The sequence below is a fragment of the Pyrus communis genome, chromosome 7 (assembly GCF_041283825.1).
Source record: "Pyrus communis isolate YQ-2024b chromosome 7, ASM4128382v1, whole genome shotgun sequence".
NCBI lineage: Eukaryota > Viridiplantae > Streptophyta > Magnoliopsida > Rosales > Rosaceae > Pyrus > Pyrus communis.
This window is the reverse complement of record NC_142571.1, coordinates 27805060-27820088: the sequence shown is the minus strand read 5'-3', so window position 1 is coordinate 27820088 and position 15029 is coordinate 27805060. Positions and strand designations below refer to the sequence as shown.

Below are 15029 nucleotides of genomic sequence, written 5' to 3'. Positions count from 1 at the left end.
TTAAAAGAAACGAACAAACACTTGTTTTTCTCACTAGTAAATAGAAAAATTACAAAAATTAGATGGTGTTCTCACACTCCAAATAAGTGCTCTTACACTATTAAGGGCATAAAGAAAACAGAAAAACAAAACTGAACAAAATTGAACAATAAAATAGAGAAGGGGGTTGACGGAAAACGCTATGCGCGGAAAAAAAATGATATCGTTATAACGAGCCAATCGAGGCCCTCAATCTACCGAATATTTTCTTCATTGTCAAAAATATACTCCTGCCTCCACTCAGATCAACTAGCTTTTAGTACCTCCACCAGTTGAAACCATTGTGAATGCAACCCTTTGATATTATTTGTTGCTCACAACAGCTTGCTTGAAAGGAGCCGGTTTATATGGCACTTCACCATCTGTTGCCGCGACCTCTCCCACCACCACCACCACCACCAGATCGGTTGTTGGAATACCTATCATTTCGAAAACCACCTCCACCACCACGGCCAAACCTTCCACCACCGCCAAATCTTGTATTCCTTGATTCTTTTTCTTGTAAATCAGGCAGTGATTTCAACACCGTTATGCTCACATTAGCTGCATTTTCCTGACCTGCACCCATCATGATACGACCACAATAATCAGACTTCAAGACATCAATACAACAAAATGAATGATACGCTCCATGTCTAAAAGGAAAGAACTGACTAACATCAGTTTCTGGTAGAATCTTAGTAAATTATCATGCTTGATGAGAATGTAATACACGATCATAAAGAGATATGAAAAGAATAATACCAGCAAGAAACAAATCCAAATCTTCAGCTGCCACATCAAAAACTGCACCATTTCCATCAGCTGTTAGTGCCATACCCTTCACTGACTCAACCTTCTCCTCTGGCAAGAATCTCCTCAAGACCCCAAAAGCAAAACTGAGATAAGGTTGGTAGAAATTAAGGGTCAAACATGATCAACAAATCAAAACGCTAACTCTAAAACAAGAACACAAACTATATCAATAAAAGATATAATTACGGATAGCTATATTTTAACAGCTCATGGTATCTTGGAATGACAAAGGACATTGTGATTCCTTCAGGACACAATCAAAATTGTTCCCATTATTAGCTAGTGCTTGTATCCATATGTAAAAATAAAACAAGGGAACACAAGACATAATGGTTTAGAACACAAGAAAACTAGTGATAATTGCTTACGACGGTGAATAAATGGGCTTTCCAGCCCCGAGAAGTACTGTGACATGGTTCTCCATAGAGCTAAGAAGTGATCTCTTCTTTATCTCGGTGTAGCCCTGCACACCATACAATAAGCAACTTATAAACTAATAAACAAACATTTACATTAATTAACTTAAAAGGCACATCAAGTAGGGAAGAAATAGCGAACTTACAGCAGCTTTAGCAAGTGCTTTTGCCAGTAGATCTACTGCAGATAGGCCAGAGGTGTTAAGTAGCTCCTCGGCAACAGACTTGAAAGCAGGAATTACACTACAATAAAAATTGTATTAATATATGAACATGATTGCATCAAAATGTAACAAGCATTGCACTGTCAAGCATACCTATCAGAAATTTTGGTTATCATTTCTGCTGCATCTTGACCTACTGCTTTAGCTATATCAAGTGGCTGAGGAGCAGAAATGTGTTCAAATTTCACCCCCGACTCCCTCTCGATTTTTGAAAAATTTGACCTTCTTGGATCATAAAGCATGACAGCAACTCCAGAATTTCCTGAAAATAAGGACACAACTCTAAGTACCACATAAAATCAAAGACATTGTTTAATAAAACACGAATAAACAAGAAATGCAACATTTTTCAAGATTTACCTGCTCTTCCTGTGCGTCCAGATCTATGGATATAGTCTTCTACATCACGTGGGGGTTCACACTGAACCATAAACAACAAAAGTAAGTACACAGATTGACAAATATTACAAAGTTCACCAATATGCACACTGACAAACCTGGATAATTAATTGAACATCATTGATATCCAGTCCACGCGCTGCCACATTTGTGGCGACTAATGTCAAAAACTTGCCAGACCTGAAACCAGCAAGTGTGACCTGAAAACACAAAATAGGAAGGGAAACAAAAAATTCTGCCATTAGAAAAACAAACTAGCTTTAAAATAAAAAAAAAATAAAAAAAAAGAAATATCACTATGAAAGGGAATGAGCCTGAAATATCATATTTCAGTACAGTTGTGCAAGGGGAGAGGAGGATTTTTTTTTTTTTTTTTTATTGTGGTGGTGGTGGTGGTTGGTTTTTGTGGTGTTGGTGTTTGTTTTGTGATGGGGGGGGGGGGGGGGGGGCGCGGCATAGTCAAACAACTTACCTCACGTTGGCCCTGCTGTATGTCCCCGTGCAAAGCTCGGGCTCCAGGCAACGCCTCAGCAAGTCCAGAAGCAGCTTCCTTTGTCTCAGTGAAAATGATTGTGCGTCCTCCACTGAGTCGGAAACAAACATGTCAAGTAAATATAGAAAGCATACGGTAGCTGTTGACTAGAAAACGACCAACCTGCTATAACAACGTATGATATCAGGAATAAGTTGCGATCTTGCTGAACTGGAGCAAGGAAGAACAATATGCCTAACATTGGTGCTGGCCTTCATTTTTTCATTACCAACAAGATCTACAGTTTTCTTATCTGGTTTGAGAAACCTAGAGGAAATCTGGGAAAAAGAAAAAGAAAATTTCATTCATGTGTCAAGATTGGATGGAAAGGTATAACATTGCAATATAATCCATTTATGTTTAACTGAAATCAGAAGAACATCCAAATTCAAGATCTCAGCTAAGATACTTACGCCCTTCACCCAACTCGGCAAGGTTGCACTAAAAAGTAGCGTTTGAACTTTACTTACATCCTTCACCTTGCCTTAAAAACCAAAGAATAGAAGTTAACAAGAAGTTGTACAGTATACCCTTCAGAAATGCAACCAGCAACAGGCACAGAAATTTTGCACAATTAAAGTACCATTGCAAAAAATTTTAAACTACAGTTACCCCTGTGAACCAAAGATGCCTTGACAGTGTAATATAAGAATAACATTGATTTGACAGGAGTCATATAGCAAGAGAATTCTTTGAAAACACAAAGATAAAATGATTCCAAGCTTCAGATGGACATTAGTAACCAAAAACATGGATACAAAATACAGTATAGAAGATATGCAGAAATAGGCAAACATGGTACAGAAAACAGATGTTGGGATTACCAAAAAGACATACCTAGAATGAGTTCAACATCATCAACAAAGCCCATCCTCAGCATTTCATCAGCTTCGTCAAGGATCCTAACTTTCAAGGTAGTCAAGTCGATATTGCCCCTCTCTATATGATCCTACGTATTTCCAAAAATTAATTTTAGCATCATAAGTATATTGCATAATACCAAATTGACACAAGAACTCAGCTATAGTGCGAAGTTGTGAATACCTTTATACGGCCAGGCGTTCCAATAACAACATCCACCCCTCTCCTTAACTTACTTTCTTGAGCCCCGTAAGGAGATCCACCATACACACAACATGCTGCTAGGCCCACAGCACCACCGTAAGCTTCAAAATCGGCGAAAACCTAAATGAACATAAAATTGTCATGTGGATACTCTAAAAGCCAAACCAGTGCAAGCATAAGGTCCAGGGTAAATAAACTTACCTGTTTGGCAAGTTCCCGAGTGGGTAAAAGCACGATAACAGTTGGAGGCCTACCATAACCAGTCTTTCTAAATGCTTTTGCAGGCCCATTTGTTAAGGACTCCAAAACAGGCAACACAAAAGCTAGAGTTTTACCCTGCAATATTGCAAAACAACGAGCATGCAATTCAGAAACTGAACAAAATCACATCAATAAGCTAAATATTCCAATCCAATTCAACAAACCACAAAAAAAAAAGAATAAAAATTTGTGATTTTCGGTAAAAATTCGGGATTTCTGAGTAAAAATTTGTGCTTCTTAAGTAAATTAAATTTACCTGTCCAGTTCGAGCCCGACCGACCAAATCCAAACCATCCAAAATGGTATCGAATGTCATGGCCTGAATAGGAAACAAGGATTCGATCCCATTCTCCTTCAATTTGGCCCTCAACGGCGCCGAAATCCGAAACTTCAACACCGCATTAGGATCCTCTTTGGGCTTCTCCTCCTCCTCCTCCGGCTCCTCCACCTTCGCCTTCTTCGACTTCTTCTTGCTCTTCTCTTCGCTCTTTGGCGGCTTCACATTCACGGGCTCGCCCATCTCGGAGCTCGTCTCGCTCCTGTCCTCGTCATCCGAAGCCCTCCGCTTTTTATGCTTAGACTCCTTCTTCGACTTCTTCTCAGTAGTCGGCGAGTCGGCGGCGTCGTCTAGGGTTTCGCTTTTCAATTTCTTCTTCTTCTCCTTCTTATCCTTCGGAGTGGTTCCCGCGAGAAGATAATCGGATACGTCCATCGAAGGCATGGTTTTCTAGAGAGAGAAAGCGTGCCTGTACGTCTGTGAATTTAGAGAGAGAAAGAGACGGAGAGCGCGGCGGAGAGAGAGGGGTTTCTGGTTTTCTCCTGCTACAAAAAGGTGTGACAGTGATTTGCGTTTAGCAGGAGAAAGAGAGGAGAAACGGAATTAGGGTTTTGCGCATTTTATGGTTTTAGCAGTGGAGGGTTCTTGAGCGGTTGGATCGTGGACCGCGACGAATTTTGGTTTTGAGCCGTCGGATTTCGGTCCGTTTGAAAATATCTAACGTACCTTGCCAACGACTCCACGCACGCAAATAAAACGCAGCACCCGAGTAAGACGTCGTTTGCTGCCGGCCCAAGGCCCAAAAGATAACCAAATGCGAAACCCGACTAGGAAAAATGGTTTGACGGACAATTTGGATTTTGGTTCGATTTTTCTTAAATTAAATTACATATTAATAAAATTTTCTTTGTCAACAAAAAAAAGATGAAAAAATTATTTAGTCTACTATCACAATAAAAAATTATGAGCAGTTACATAAATTTACAAAACAAATTTTTGTTGTTTTTGTTTAAGCATCACCTACATTTGATTTTAACATTTATAATTTTAAATTCTTTTTATAAAATAAATAAAAAATAAACCTCCCTCCCTCCTCCCTTCTCTCTCACTCTCTATCTCTCTCCAATTTTAAAAACAAAAATAAATGTCCAAACCGATAATACCAAAATTTTTAGGATCCATACTGAGCCGATCCCAATCTTTTCAGTATGAGAATCGGAATTATATATTTAATGGTTTGAGAATCCCAAACCGAACTGAAAATATATATATGTATTTATTTTGGTTGTATGCATGTTGAATGTTGAATGTTGAATTTAAGTAGTTTAATAGTAGAATATATTAGAAATAGAAGTATGAAATTAAGTAGTTTGGAACTTTGGAACATCAAATTGACTTGGTATTAATGAATTGGCATTTCAATTGGTATGAGGTAAAAAGCTTAACTTTCAATTCATATGAAATTGGGGAACAAAATTTTAGCCCACAACTAAAAAATCTCAAATTTCAGCCCAAAAGCCCAAAATCGAAAATTCAATCCCAATCTATCCCGAAATATCGAAAACATTTCGGGAATTCCGAAAATTGGAAATACGTTGGTCTCCAAATTCCCATCCCAAAAATTTTCAGTTTGAGATTCAAGATCTCATTTTCGGTTTAGAATCTCATACCGAACAACCCTTATCCAATTCAATCCACCAAGAAACAGTCGCACGTGAATTGACTCTCCCTCAACGTATCAAAAATACACCGAGGATAATCATCAACACTGATTAAAATTTGACTTCGTCACCGAGTAATCTACTAACAAGGGGATTCATTATCGCCCAATCCACAAGTACAAAGTGTTTATACTTATTTTTCTTCTAAAATACTGATATACGAATAAAACTAAGCAAAATGTAAGAGGCTATGATCATAGTGGCAAATGCAAGATTTACAATATAAGAAAACCAATAAGCCCGGCTATGGCAAACATAGGCCATCTCTGAGCAGATTTCTGGGCGGAAGAGGGGGCGGCGTTGCACCAGTTAAACCCGTACCAAAGATCTTTGGGAATGAAGGTATTGTAGGTAAATGTAACTGCCCTGGAATTGTGACCATAGATTTTCACATACTCAGGCTTCCAACCATCCGGTCCGGTTCTGTAGAGGTACAAGTAGCAGATTTGGTATGCACAGGGGCCGTATATATCGAATGTGTCTGTAGAACACAGTTCAAATGTTCTCGAAGATGGATCATCCAGTCGCGGAGCATAAATCTGACCAAGAAAAATGATCCTTATAAGTTGTATGTGCAACCATCTAACACGATAACTCATATTCGTTCACACTAAGTTGATTCTAAACAGTTTAGATAAACAAGCAACCAAATACAACATCCGAATACATTGGTTTTGCATTCAACATACCAAACTCACAACTTTGAAAAAGTGCAATTTGCAATATGCTTTTAGCCAAAATGGTATGTTATCGTAACTCTTCATTTTAGTCCCTAAAATTTAAAATTGATACAAGTGTTCTTTGAGATTATCAACCGTCAATTATTATGATCATTACGTGAAAAATATCTGTGAACAAACCACTAGTTTCAGAGGAGGAATTGATTTGACAAAAATAGATTTCTCGCACAAGGGCCAAAATAATTTACGGTAAACAAATTTGATTTCAATTTCAATTCTTCTTAATTCTTTGAAAACCCATGTTCGAAGATTAATTTCTATATACAATCATATCACATGATTAAGATCTCAACGCTGTTTTATGATAAATCAACATGAAAAACTGAGTAGGTAGAAGAATAAACCTGATTTCCATAAGCATCCCCAAAGGAGATACTGATCTGATCCCTCGTGTACCTCGTCGAGGAGCAGCTCGTAGTTATAATCGCCGTATAAGAACAAGTCCCCGCGTTCTTTAAAACCATAAACATCAAAATTATCAACAAAAATTCGTAAAAATAAAAAGAAATAAGCTTTGCAAATCGCTGTTACCGGGATTTTGCTGACGTTGAAGTCCTTGGCGGCGGCTTCCGGCCGTATGATGCTTAGCTTGGCTTCTGAGAGCGTAAAAAGAAAGCAAACTTGGAGAAGAAGAAAGAGTGCTCCGAACATGTTTGATGATTTGCCGCAGATAGAATGCGACGACGACTTGCGGGATGCGGAGGAGTCAAAGAAAAGCATCCGTCAGGGGATGGAAGATGATATCTTGTGGAGACCGAATGTTCGGTTGATAGAGTAGTCATTTATGTCCGTCAAGACACGCAAGGGCAAATCCGTCTTTCAAAAATATTTGACAAGTTTATGGCATTTTAAATAAAATGATCTATGAGGCTGACATAATTCTTCATTTTGTTCAGCGAGACTTGAAATTGATATGAGTGATCTTTGCGTTTGTCCACCACCAATCATTTCGATTTTTTGGTAAAAAAATCTCAGTCAAGTAAGAACCAAAACTAAAATAATACCCTTAATTTAATAAACAAAATGCGAAAATGATTTGACAAAATATAAGAGTATTTTTTGTTATTTTGATCTTATTCAACTAGATTTTTGACGGAATGAACAAAATAATTGACGGTAAACAAGTTTAAGACCATTTCTATTTATCTTAAATCTGAAGAACCAAAATGAGAAATCATATCAATTTCACATACTATTCTAGCTAAAAAAAACCCACATTTTTTTAGTTCTTTTAAATCGGGAAAAAAAAATTTCTTTTTGTAGTAAAAACAAATTATACCGATAAATACTTGGAAGATAATTGTAAAGTGTGCCGGGTGGATTACAAAAATTGGATGCAAACAATTAGTCCTAGATATAAACACTCTTAATCATTCACATTTCACCTTCCTACTGAACCCAAATTTCTAAGTTATTTTGTTGCATTGATGAAAATTGAGATTTGACAATGTGTGACTTCTTCGATATACCAACATACGACTATTAAAATCATTTTAATTCATGAGACGACATAAGAGATTTGTATAGATGTGAGCATCTTTAAACAATAAAGCCGCAAATTAAAAAGTCAAAGTATTTATTAAACAAAATACTTATATATTAATTCATAAGATTTTTCATACAACATATTATATAATTCCTTGAAGCGCCTTCATATTGTATAACTACTTCATTACTAATACCATCAAATATCTTTCTCTAAAAAATAAAAAATAAAAAATTTGTTATCATTCATTCATTGATTTCCCATCCTATTTCTCAGTTGCTTCTTTTCATAATCAAAAATGCTCTTTCAACGTTGACAGTAACAATTAAAAAAATTAATGCTAATATCATAAGTAAGTAAATTAGTAATACACCATACTAAAATCACAAGTTTGCACATTTTTTTCAACAAAAAAGTAAGTGGAAACATCCGCCCCATGGGCTAAGGGTGGCTTTTGTCCTTGTACACGGTGTCTTGCACTTATTTATCTTTACAACTAGGAAAGTAAAAATCAACATCAACAAATCAAAATACACACGTGAGCATTACAAAACACAAATGACTCACAATTTCATAAGATATTCGTAAATATTACACAAATACAATATGAACACGATAAGCATGAAGGCAAAGTAAACGAAAAAATGTGCATCTATTTTCCTACACCTTGTCATTAAAAAAAAAAAAAAAAACAATCGATTTTCCAGAAGAAAACAAAAATTAAAATTAAAAAAACGCAAAGTATATATTTTCAGGTGTGCGATCCCGCCCTCAACGACTGAAAAAATCCCAATTAACAACCACACTGACTTTAAACCAAGTCGCTTTTCTTCCTCTTTCGCAATATCAGATAAAGCTTTCGTCTTCCATTTCTCTCACGCTTCCAATTCAGTTCAATTCAATTCCTCACTACCCCTATTCCTCTCTCCCTCTGAAAATTTCCAAATTCCCGTTCCAGAAATCTAGAGAGAGAGAGAGAGAGAGAGAGAGATTGGATTGGTGTAGCTTTTCTTCCACATTTGATGGCGAAGAGAAGACGATGCGTGTTTGGATTCTGCTATTCTCTTTTGACGATTTTGGTTTACGCAAGGGTTTCGTTTTCCGCGAGATCTGATAAGGAAGTCAGGGAGAGGTTCTACGGCAACATGATGAACTCCTCCGCGCCGGTTTCCGGCGACGGCACCATTGCCAAAATGTTCGATCGCGTCCTCGAGAAGGAGTTCTCCGAGAATGATCAGCCTGAAGGTTTAGCTACTTTGCCATTTTTGTTAACTTGCATTTTGCATTTTATAGTTACTTTCTCGTTTATTGTCTTAATTGTAGTTAGTTAACATTTTTTTCACCTTCAACTTTGTGTAGGATCTGATGGGGCCAGCTTTAACAGCAGTGTGGCCGATCAACAAGTAGGTTTTTGTTACTCTTCTGATTTTTCATGTACCGAAATGTGATACTTTTCGGTCATTTTTAGGCCAAAACAATTCTGTAGTGAAGCATTTATCTGCTCGAGCTTGAAATGCAAAATTAATCTGTGATTGTATTTACTGTCTCATTTTTAAAACCCTTCGTTTATTTATACCGAAACAATTATGTGTTGTGATTATGTTTTGCAGGCTGTACTAGAGACTGGCAAAAATCACTCACGAGAAGGGCAAGAAAAATGATACACAAGTGGGAAAGTATGTGAATGTTAGGATAGTCTTTTGATCCTAATATGGTTGTGCTGTGACAAGATATTAAATTCGTAGCGGAATAAGATGCGATCTTGGATATGGTAATAATCGATTCCCCTTTTTTTGGTTGTCAGCGGCACGAAGCCTTATGATTTTGAAGGTGTTTTTTCATTGGAGAATGAAGATTCTGAAGAAACAACAACCTTGATTGACAAAAAGGTACTTTGGAAAGCTATTAGTAATGAATATTTGAAGTTTACAACTCTGGCAGGGATTCCCGCTTGTAATTATAATTGATTTTAGCTATACTTTAGCCCTATTAACTTTTTTCACTTGTTTATGATAGGATAATGTGTTTGTGATGTCAAACAAGAAATCTAAATATCCAGTACTTCAAGTAGATTTAAGGTATCTTTACACATCCCTTTCCTGACTGACATGAATAAATTGGGGTCCCATTTGGTTCTTGACTCAAACATGAGTTTCTCAAATGTTTGTGGAAGTCACAAACTTTTTAAGTCTTTGGTGGTTTTAATTGATAATGGATCTCGAATTCCTATAAAACAGTATGGTTTCTCTCAAAGAGCCGTAAGGCTTTTCTTCGTTTGAAAGCTAAAGATACTCCACACATGTGCCCTATGAACAGTTAATTGCAGTTTCCGAGTTTTTATTTGTCTTCTTGATGCATATATTACCGATGGGTAACACTTGATATTTTGGCAGATTAATTTCTGATCTGGTGGTTATCATAGTATCTGCTGCCATTGGTGGAATTCTGTTTTCTTGTTTGGGACAACCGGTTTGTCTTTAAATCCTAGCCACTCTTTTCATATTTTATTCATCATCTCTAGCTTAATGTTCCTTTATAGTTCTTAGTTCATGATCTATATGATCCAACTCTAAAAAAATTTCAGCATAGTGATTTAAATGATGCGATTCAGGTTTTCTGATCTAATTTGTATGCATATGATAGGTTATTGTCGGATACCTGCTTGCTGGTTCTCTCATTGGACCAGGGGGTCTTACATTCATCAGTGAAATGGTGCAGGTACGTTGTTGATTATGATCAGTTAAAAGTTTTATGTTTTCTTCAGAGTCCGGTTTCAATATAGTTTTTCCTCATCTACTTTGTTCAAACTTTCATTCATTCTCATCTCCATTTAAATTGGCCTTTATGAACTATTACTTATCAGCAGTATCTGTTATTCAGCAACACTATATTAATGCCCTCTTGCCTCTGTTTTGAAGACTGGATAATTTTATTCTTAAAAGAAAACCCTATTGTCCTGTAAATGCTTTCAATATGCATTGGAGTATCAGTAGAAGGATTCAAAATTCAAAATTGGTAAAACTTAGGATGTCAAAAGTGTCAAAAGATTGCTCCTTATTTAGATTTCTTCAAAATTTAATGCTGTTTATCCATATCAGATTGTCAATTCTCCTAATAAAAGAATAATAGTAGAAAACTAGCATTAGTCACTTGTTTTCCTGGAGATCCATGTTTAACTATTTGGTGTTGGTCAACCATTTACATCCGAGCTGTGGTATCAGTTCTCTTCTATATGTAATATTGTTTAATTCCTTTTTCTTTCATTACAGGTTGAAACTGTTGCACAGTTTGGTGTTGTATTTCTTCTTTTTGCTCTAGGTTTGGAGTTTTCTTTGGCTAAGGTATGTTAGACTTGGGAAGTTTAAGTTTACTGTCTGTTATGCTGTAAAATTATGAAGGTTTCTGTTTGATGTCCTGAGGGAGGGAGAGGATGAAACTTGCCTTTGTTTACGGAAGCCATTTAATTTGTCGGTGGTGCAGTTAAAAGCTGTGGGCCCTGTAGCTGTTCTTGGAGGCCTTCTTCAAATAATGACATTTATGCTCTTGTGTGCCATAACTGCTGTGGTATGGTGTTTAATCTTGCTAACTGTATTTTCTTACAAGTAACTAGTTAACATGTCAAAATGAACACCAAGCTTGCCCTTTTCTTATTTTTCAGTTATGTGGAGCAAAGCTGTCTGAGGGAATTTTTGTCGGTTCCTTCCTGTCAATGTCCTCAACAGCGGTGGTAGGTTTTCTAACCCTTAGTAATATGATGCCACTTTACTTCCTAGGTTGGTTGTTTCTGAATCTCAACTGCACTTCATTCATCTCTCATTTCCTTTTACCAGGTGGTGAAATTTCTTGCAGAAAGGAATAGTAATAGTGCTCTTCACGGTCAAGTAACAATTGGAACGCTCATTTTCCAGGTAGGTTTTGAAGTCTGAAAACTTAGATGGTATGTTTATTGATAACTGATGGACCTTTTACGTTATAACCCTGGTTTCTAAATCTCTGATGCATATCCATACACCCCTTCATGTGGCTTATTTCAGGACTGTGCTGTTGGTTTACTGTTTGCTTTGCTCCCAGTTTTGGGTGGTCATAGCGGCCTTTTCCAAGGAATGGTATCAGTAGGGAAGCTGTAAGTCTGCTTCTGCAGCTTTTATGGCATATTTCTTTTTTCCTTTTATTCTTTCTGTTCTGAAAATTTCTTTTGCTTTGCTGCCATAATAAAAATGAGGGTCATTTTATCTTCTTCTTTTTTTTTTTTTTTTTTTTTTTTTTTTTTTTTTTTTTAAGTGGTTATTTTGTAGTCCAACATCCTAGTTTGTTGCTACTTCAGGTTGCTGGTGCTGTCACTATATCTTGGTGCTGCGTCAGTATTCTGTTGGTCATTTGTTCCTCGATTTCTGAAACTGATGATGCAGTTGTCCTCTCAAGTAAGTTTTGTTGGTCTAGTAGAGTAAGATAGTTAGCTTTCTGTCTTGACTTTTAATAACTTCATTGGCTCATTTATAATCTTATGGTGAATCAGACAAATGAGCTTTATCAGCTTGCTGTTGTGGCTTTCTGCTTATTATCTGCTTGGGTAAGTGGAAATATTTATTATTTTTCTCAAGTTTCTCAAATCAAGGGTTCATACTGTTCAAAAAGCTAATGGCCTCCAAATTTAGCTTTCCTGCTCAATCTGCATGCTTTTAAGTGCTGTTCTGACTTCAGTTGTTGCGCAACTTGAATTTCCAGAATTTCTGGTTACACAATAACAGTAACACAGTTCTAATGCAGGGATCTTTCTACATATTTGTAATTGTCAATGCTATTTTAATTCTAGTGAATCTCTTGTAACCTTTGCAGTGCAGTGATAAGTTGGGCCTTAGCCTTGAGTTGGGTTCATTTGTGGCTGGAGTTATGATATCAACCACTGACCTTGCACAACATACCTTGGACCAGGTACTCTTCTGGATTTCTACTAGTTACGTATTACGTAATCTGTTGCAGTCGTTTTTATTTGCTTACCTTCGTTTTCCCTCACTTGTAATTAAGAAGTAATGGTGTTGGATTCTTTTGGGGCGTCTCTAACTACGTGTTTGATAAGCCTAGTAGCTTGGAAAAAATGTGTAGCCTTCACACTATGATTCATGTGTAATGCTTGTATTTGATATTTTTGTACATTGCAGGTGGAACCAATTCGTAACCTATTTGCAGCTCTCTTCCTTTCAAGTATTGGAATGCTCATACATGTACATTTCTTGTGGAGCCACGTCGACATACTGCTAGCATCTGTTATTCTAGTTATAGTTGTAAAGACTGCTGTTGCTACTATTGTTACTAAGGCCTTTGGATATAGCTTTAGGACGTCATTTGTGGTAAGTGGATTTATAAGATTCGAGTCGTATCTTATTTGTTGCAGATAAGCTAATTTGTAGTTTCCTAATTATTTAACCTCGATTATTTTTTATAGGTTGGAGTCTCACTTGCTCAAATTGGAGAATTTGCTTTTGTCCTCTTAAGTCGGGCCTCAAATCTTAAACTTGTTGAGGTAACTTATCTCTCTTATGGTTAATGTGAATTTCTTCACCTGGATTCAGTTTTGAATCCCAGCTGTTAGGGTCCTGATTCCTGAATGAAAGAAATCACGTCCTGCAGTCAATTTAGGTTCACAAAATAGAATCTACATATTTTCCTCGATTTCATGTTGATTTTCTTATCATTGTCTTTTCAAACTATTTTTTACAGGGGAAAATGTACCTGCTTCTTCTTGGAACAACAGCGCTTAGCCTGGTAATTTTATTTAGATGTTACCTTTTGTGGAGAACGAGTCCAATAATTTCTCTGTCAAAAACTTACCCTAGTAAATGATGTTACAGGTTACAACTCCTCTCTTGTTTAAGTTGACTCCCGCCATAACGAACCTAGGAGTTCTTATGCACTGGTTTCCTTCCGAGGGTACTCCATATAACGAGGTCTCTCTCTTTCCCCCTCTTTGAAGCACATGCATGCATACTTGCAAGCTCGTTATACCTACGAAGTATGAACTGTACAGTAGGCATTGCTCGTGGCTCCTCTCATCTCTCCTTTAAAATGCATATCCATGCAGCGGGATGGATTTGCATTCAGGAGTTACTTAAAACTGTAATTTGCTTCTGAAAGCTATCCACAGTTCAAGTCTTGGCTTATTTCCTGTTTCCTCCGCTTTTACAGGAGAAAGCTTCAATGATCGACGCACAGCACAACCGCATATTGTGATCTCCTTCCCATGTCTATCTACCATCCGATCACAATTCATATGATGTTACGAATTCAGCGGTGTATGATTTGTGAATATCCGGTGTTCAGCTCGCTGCCAAGTCCATCGTTGTAGATGTTGCAGATGACACTTCAAGATGTCCGGTTCCAGCTTCAAGAACTATCGTGTACAGAACATATCATTTTTGTAATTTTTTGAGGATTTTGTAAATAGGAATGTTTATGTAGGGCTCCTCTTCAAGTGTGCATGCTAGTCTATTTGGAGAAAAAGTTGCTGCAAATACTAGAGATCGTTAGGAAACTGTATCGTACCAAAAATGGACTTCCAGAATTATTTTTTGAAGAAATACTACCAACTGAAACATTTTTTTTTTATCTTATTAAATTGATGCTTCTTTTGTCAATCCTACTGCTAAAAGCTAACATAGCTCATAACCAGTGTTTAAAATATTTAAAAAATTATTGATATTTTTGTCAAATATCCGAAAAATTAAGCATCGACGACATTGTTGATATTTTTGTCAAATATCTGAAAAATTAAGCATTGATATGGAAAGGGGATGAAATGAAAACTTCATCATATATCAATGAGATGTAAGAAAATCAATGAACATCGATGATATTTACTGATTCACTATATAAAATTTTGTTGGAATCCATTACAAATTTCAAAATTTTTTATTATTTTATTTTTTTGAGAATTATTTTCCTCTAATTGACTAAACCTGAATAAGTTGATATAATTAATCCATTGCAAATTTTCATAATTTCATTTAAATACAACCGATATCAATATTGATATTTTTATAAATTTGTATATCGATATTTTCACCTATATCATTATTT

General features: G+C 36.5%; 3 protein-coding genes across 6 annotated transcripts; 1 reads left to right on the top strand and 2 right to left on the bottom strand.

Annotated features, from left to right (window-relative positions):
* On the bottom strand, positions 1-4620 carry LOC137733822 (DEAD-box ATP-dependent RNA helicase 7-like). Its single transcript, XM_088696923.1, has 14 exons — positions 3988-4620; positions 3672-3806; positions 3450-3590; positions 3243-3354; positions 2819-2889; positions 2529-2683; positions 2346-2457; positions 1972-2073; positions 1835-1895; positions 1568-1736; positions 1397-1493; positions 1203-1297; positions 784-917; positions 1-597 (listed from the first exon to the last, which is right to left on the bottom strand). Exons 1-14 carry the CDS (start codon positions 4450-4452, stop codon positions 395-397), a joined length of 2052 nt encoding a protein of 683 aa, XP_088553049.1. The 5' UTR covers positions 4453-4620; the 3' UTR covers positions 1-394.
* A 1184-nt stretch (positions 4621-5804) lies between these two features.
* Positions 5805-7234, bottom strand: LOC137735134 (embryo-specific protein ATS3B). The gene is made up of 3 exons (XM_068474520.2): positions 7001-7234; positions 6814-6921; positions 5805-6268 (listed from the first exon to the last, which is right to left on the bottom strand). The coding sequence occupies exons 1-3, from the start codon at positions 7187-7189 to the stop codon at positions 5945-5947; spliced, it is 621 nt and encodes a 206-aa protein (XP_068330621.2). The 5' UTR covers positions 7190-7234; the 3' UTR covers positions 5805-5944.
* A 1464-nt stretch (positions 7235-8698) lies between these two features.
* Positions 8699-14558, top strand: LOC137734643 (K(+) efflux antiporter 5). 4 transcript variants are annotated; one of them, XM_068473895.2, is made up of 20 exons: positions 8699-9200; positions 9315-9358; positions 9566-9631; positions 9760-9844; positions 9972-10033; positions 10349-10424; positions 10599-10673; positions 11225-11296; positions 11436-11519; positions 11614-11682; positions 11786-11863; positions 11990-12078; positions 12280-12376; positions 12472-12525; positions 12792-12887; positions 13115-13303; positions 13399-13476; positions 13674-13718; positions 13805-13900; positions 14139-14558. In XM_068473895.2, exons 5-20 carry the CDS (start codon positions 9987-9989, stop codon positions 14181-14183), a joined length of 1290 nt encoding a protein of 429 aa, XP_068329996.2. In that variant the 5' UTR covers positions 8699-9200; positions 9315-9358; positions 9566-9631; positions 9760-9844; positions 9972-9986; the 3' UTR covers positions 14184-14558. The 4 variants fall into 4 exon arrangements, with proteins under 4 accessions (XP_068329996.2, XP_088552955.1, XP_088552953.1 ...); XM_088696829.1 differs by lacking the exons at positions 9972-10033; positions 10349-10424 and having other exon boundaries at positions 8732-9200; XM_088696827.1 differs by lacking the exons at positions 8699-9200; positions 9315-9358 and having other exon boundaries at positions 13805-13965; positions 14139-14280.
* Positions 14559-15029: the final 471 nt, after the last annotated feature.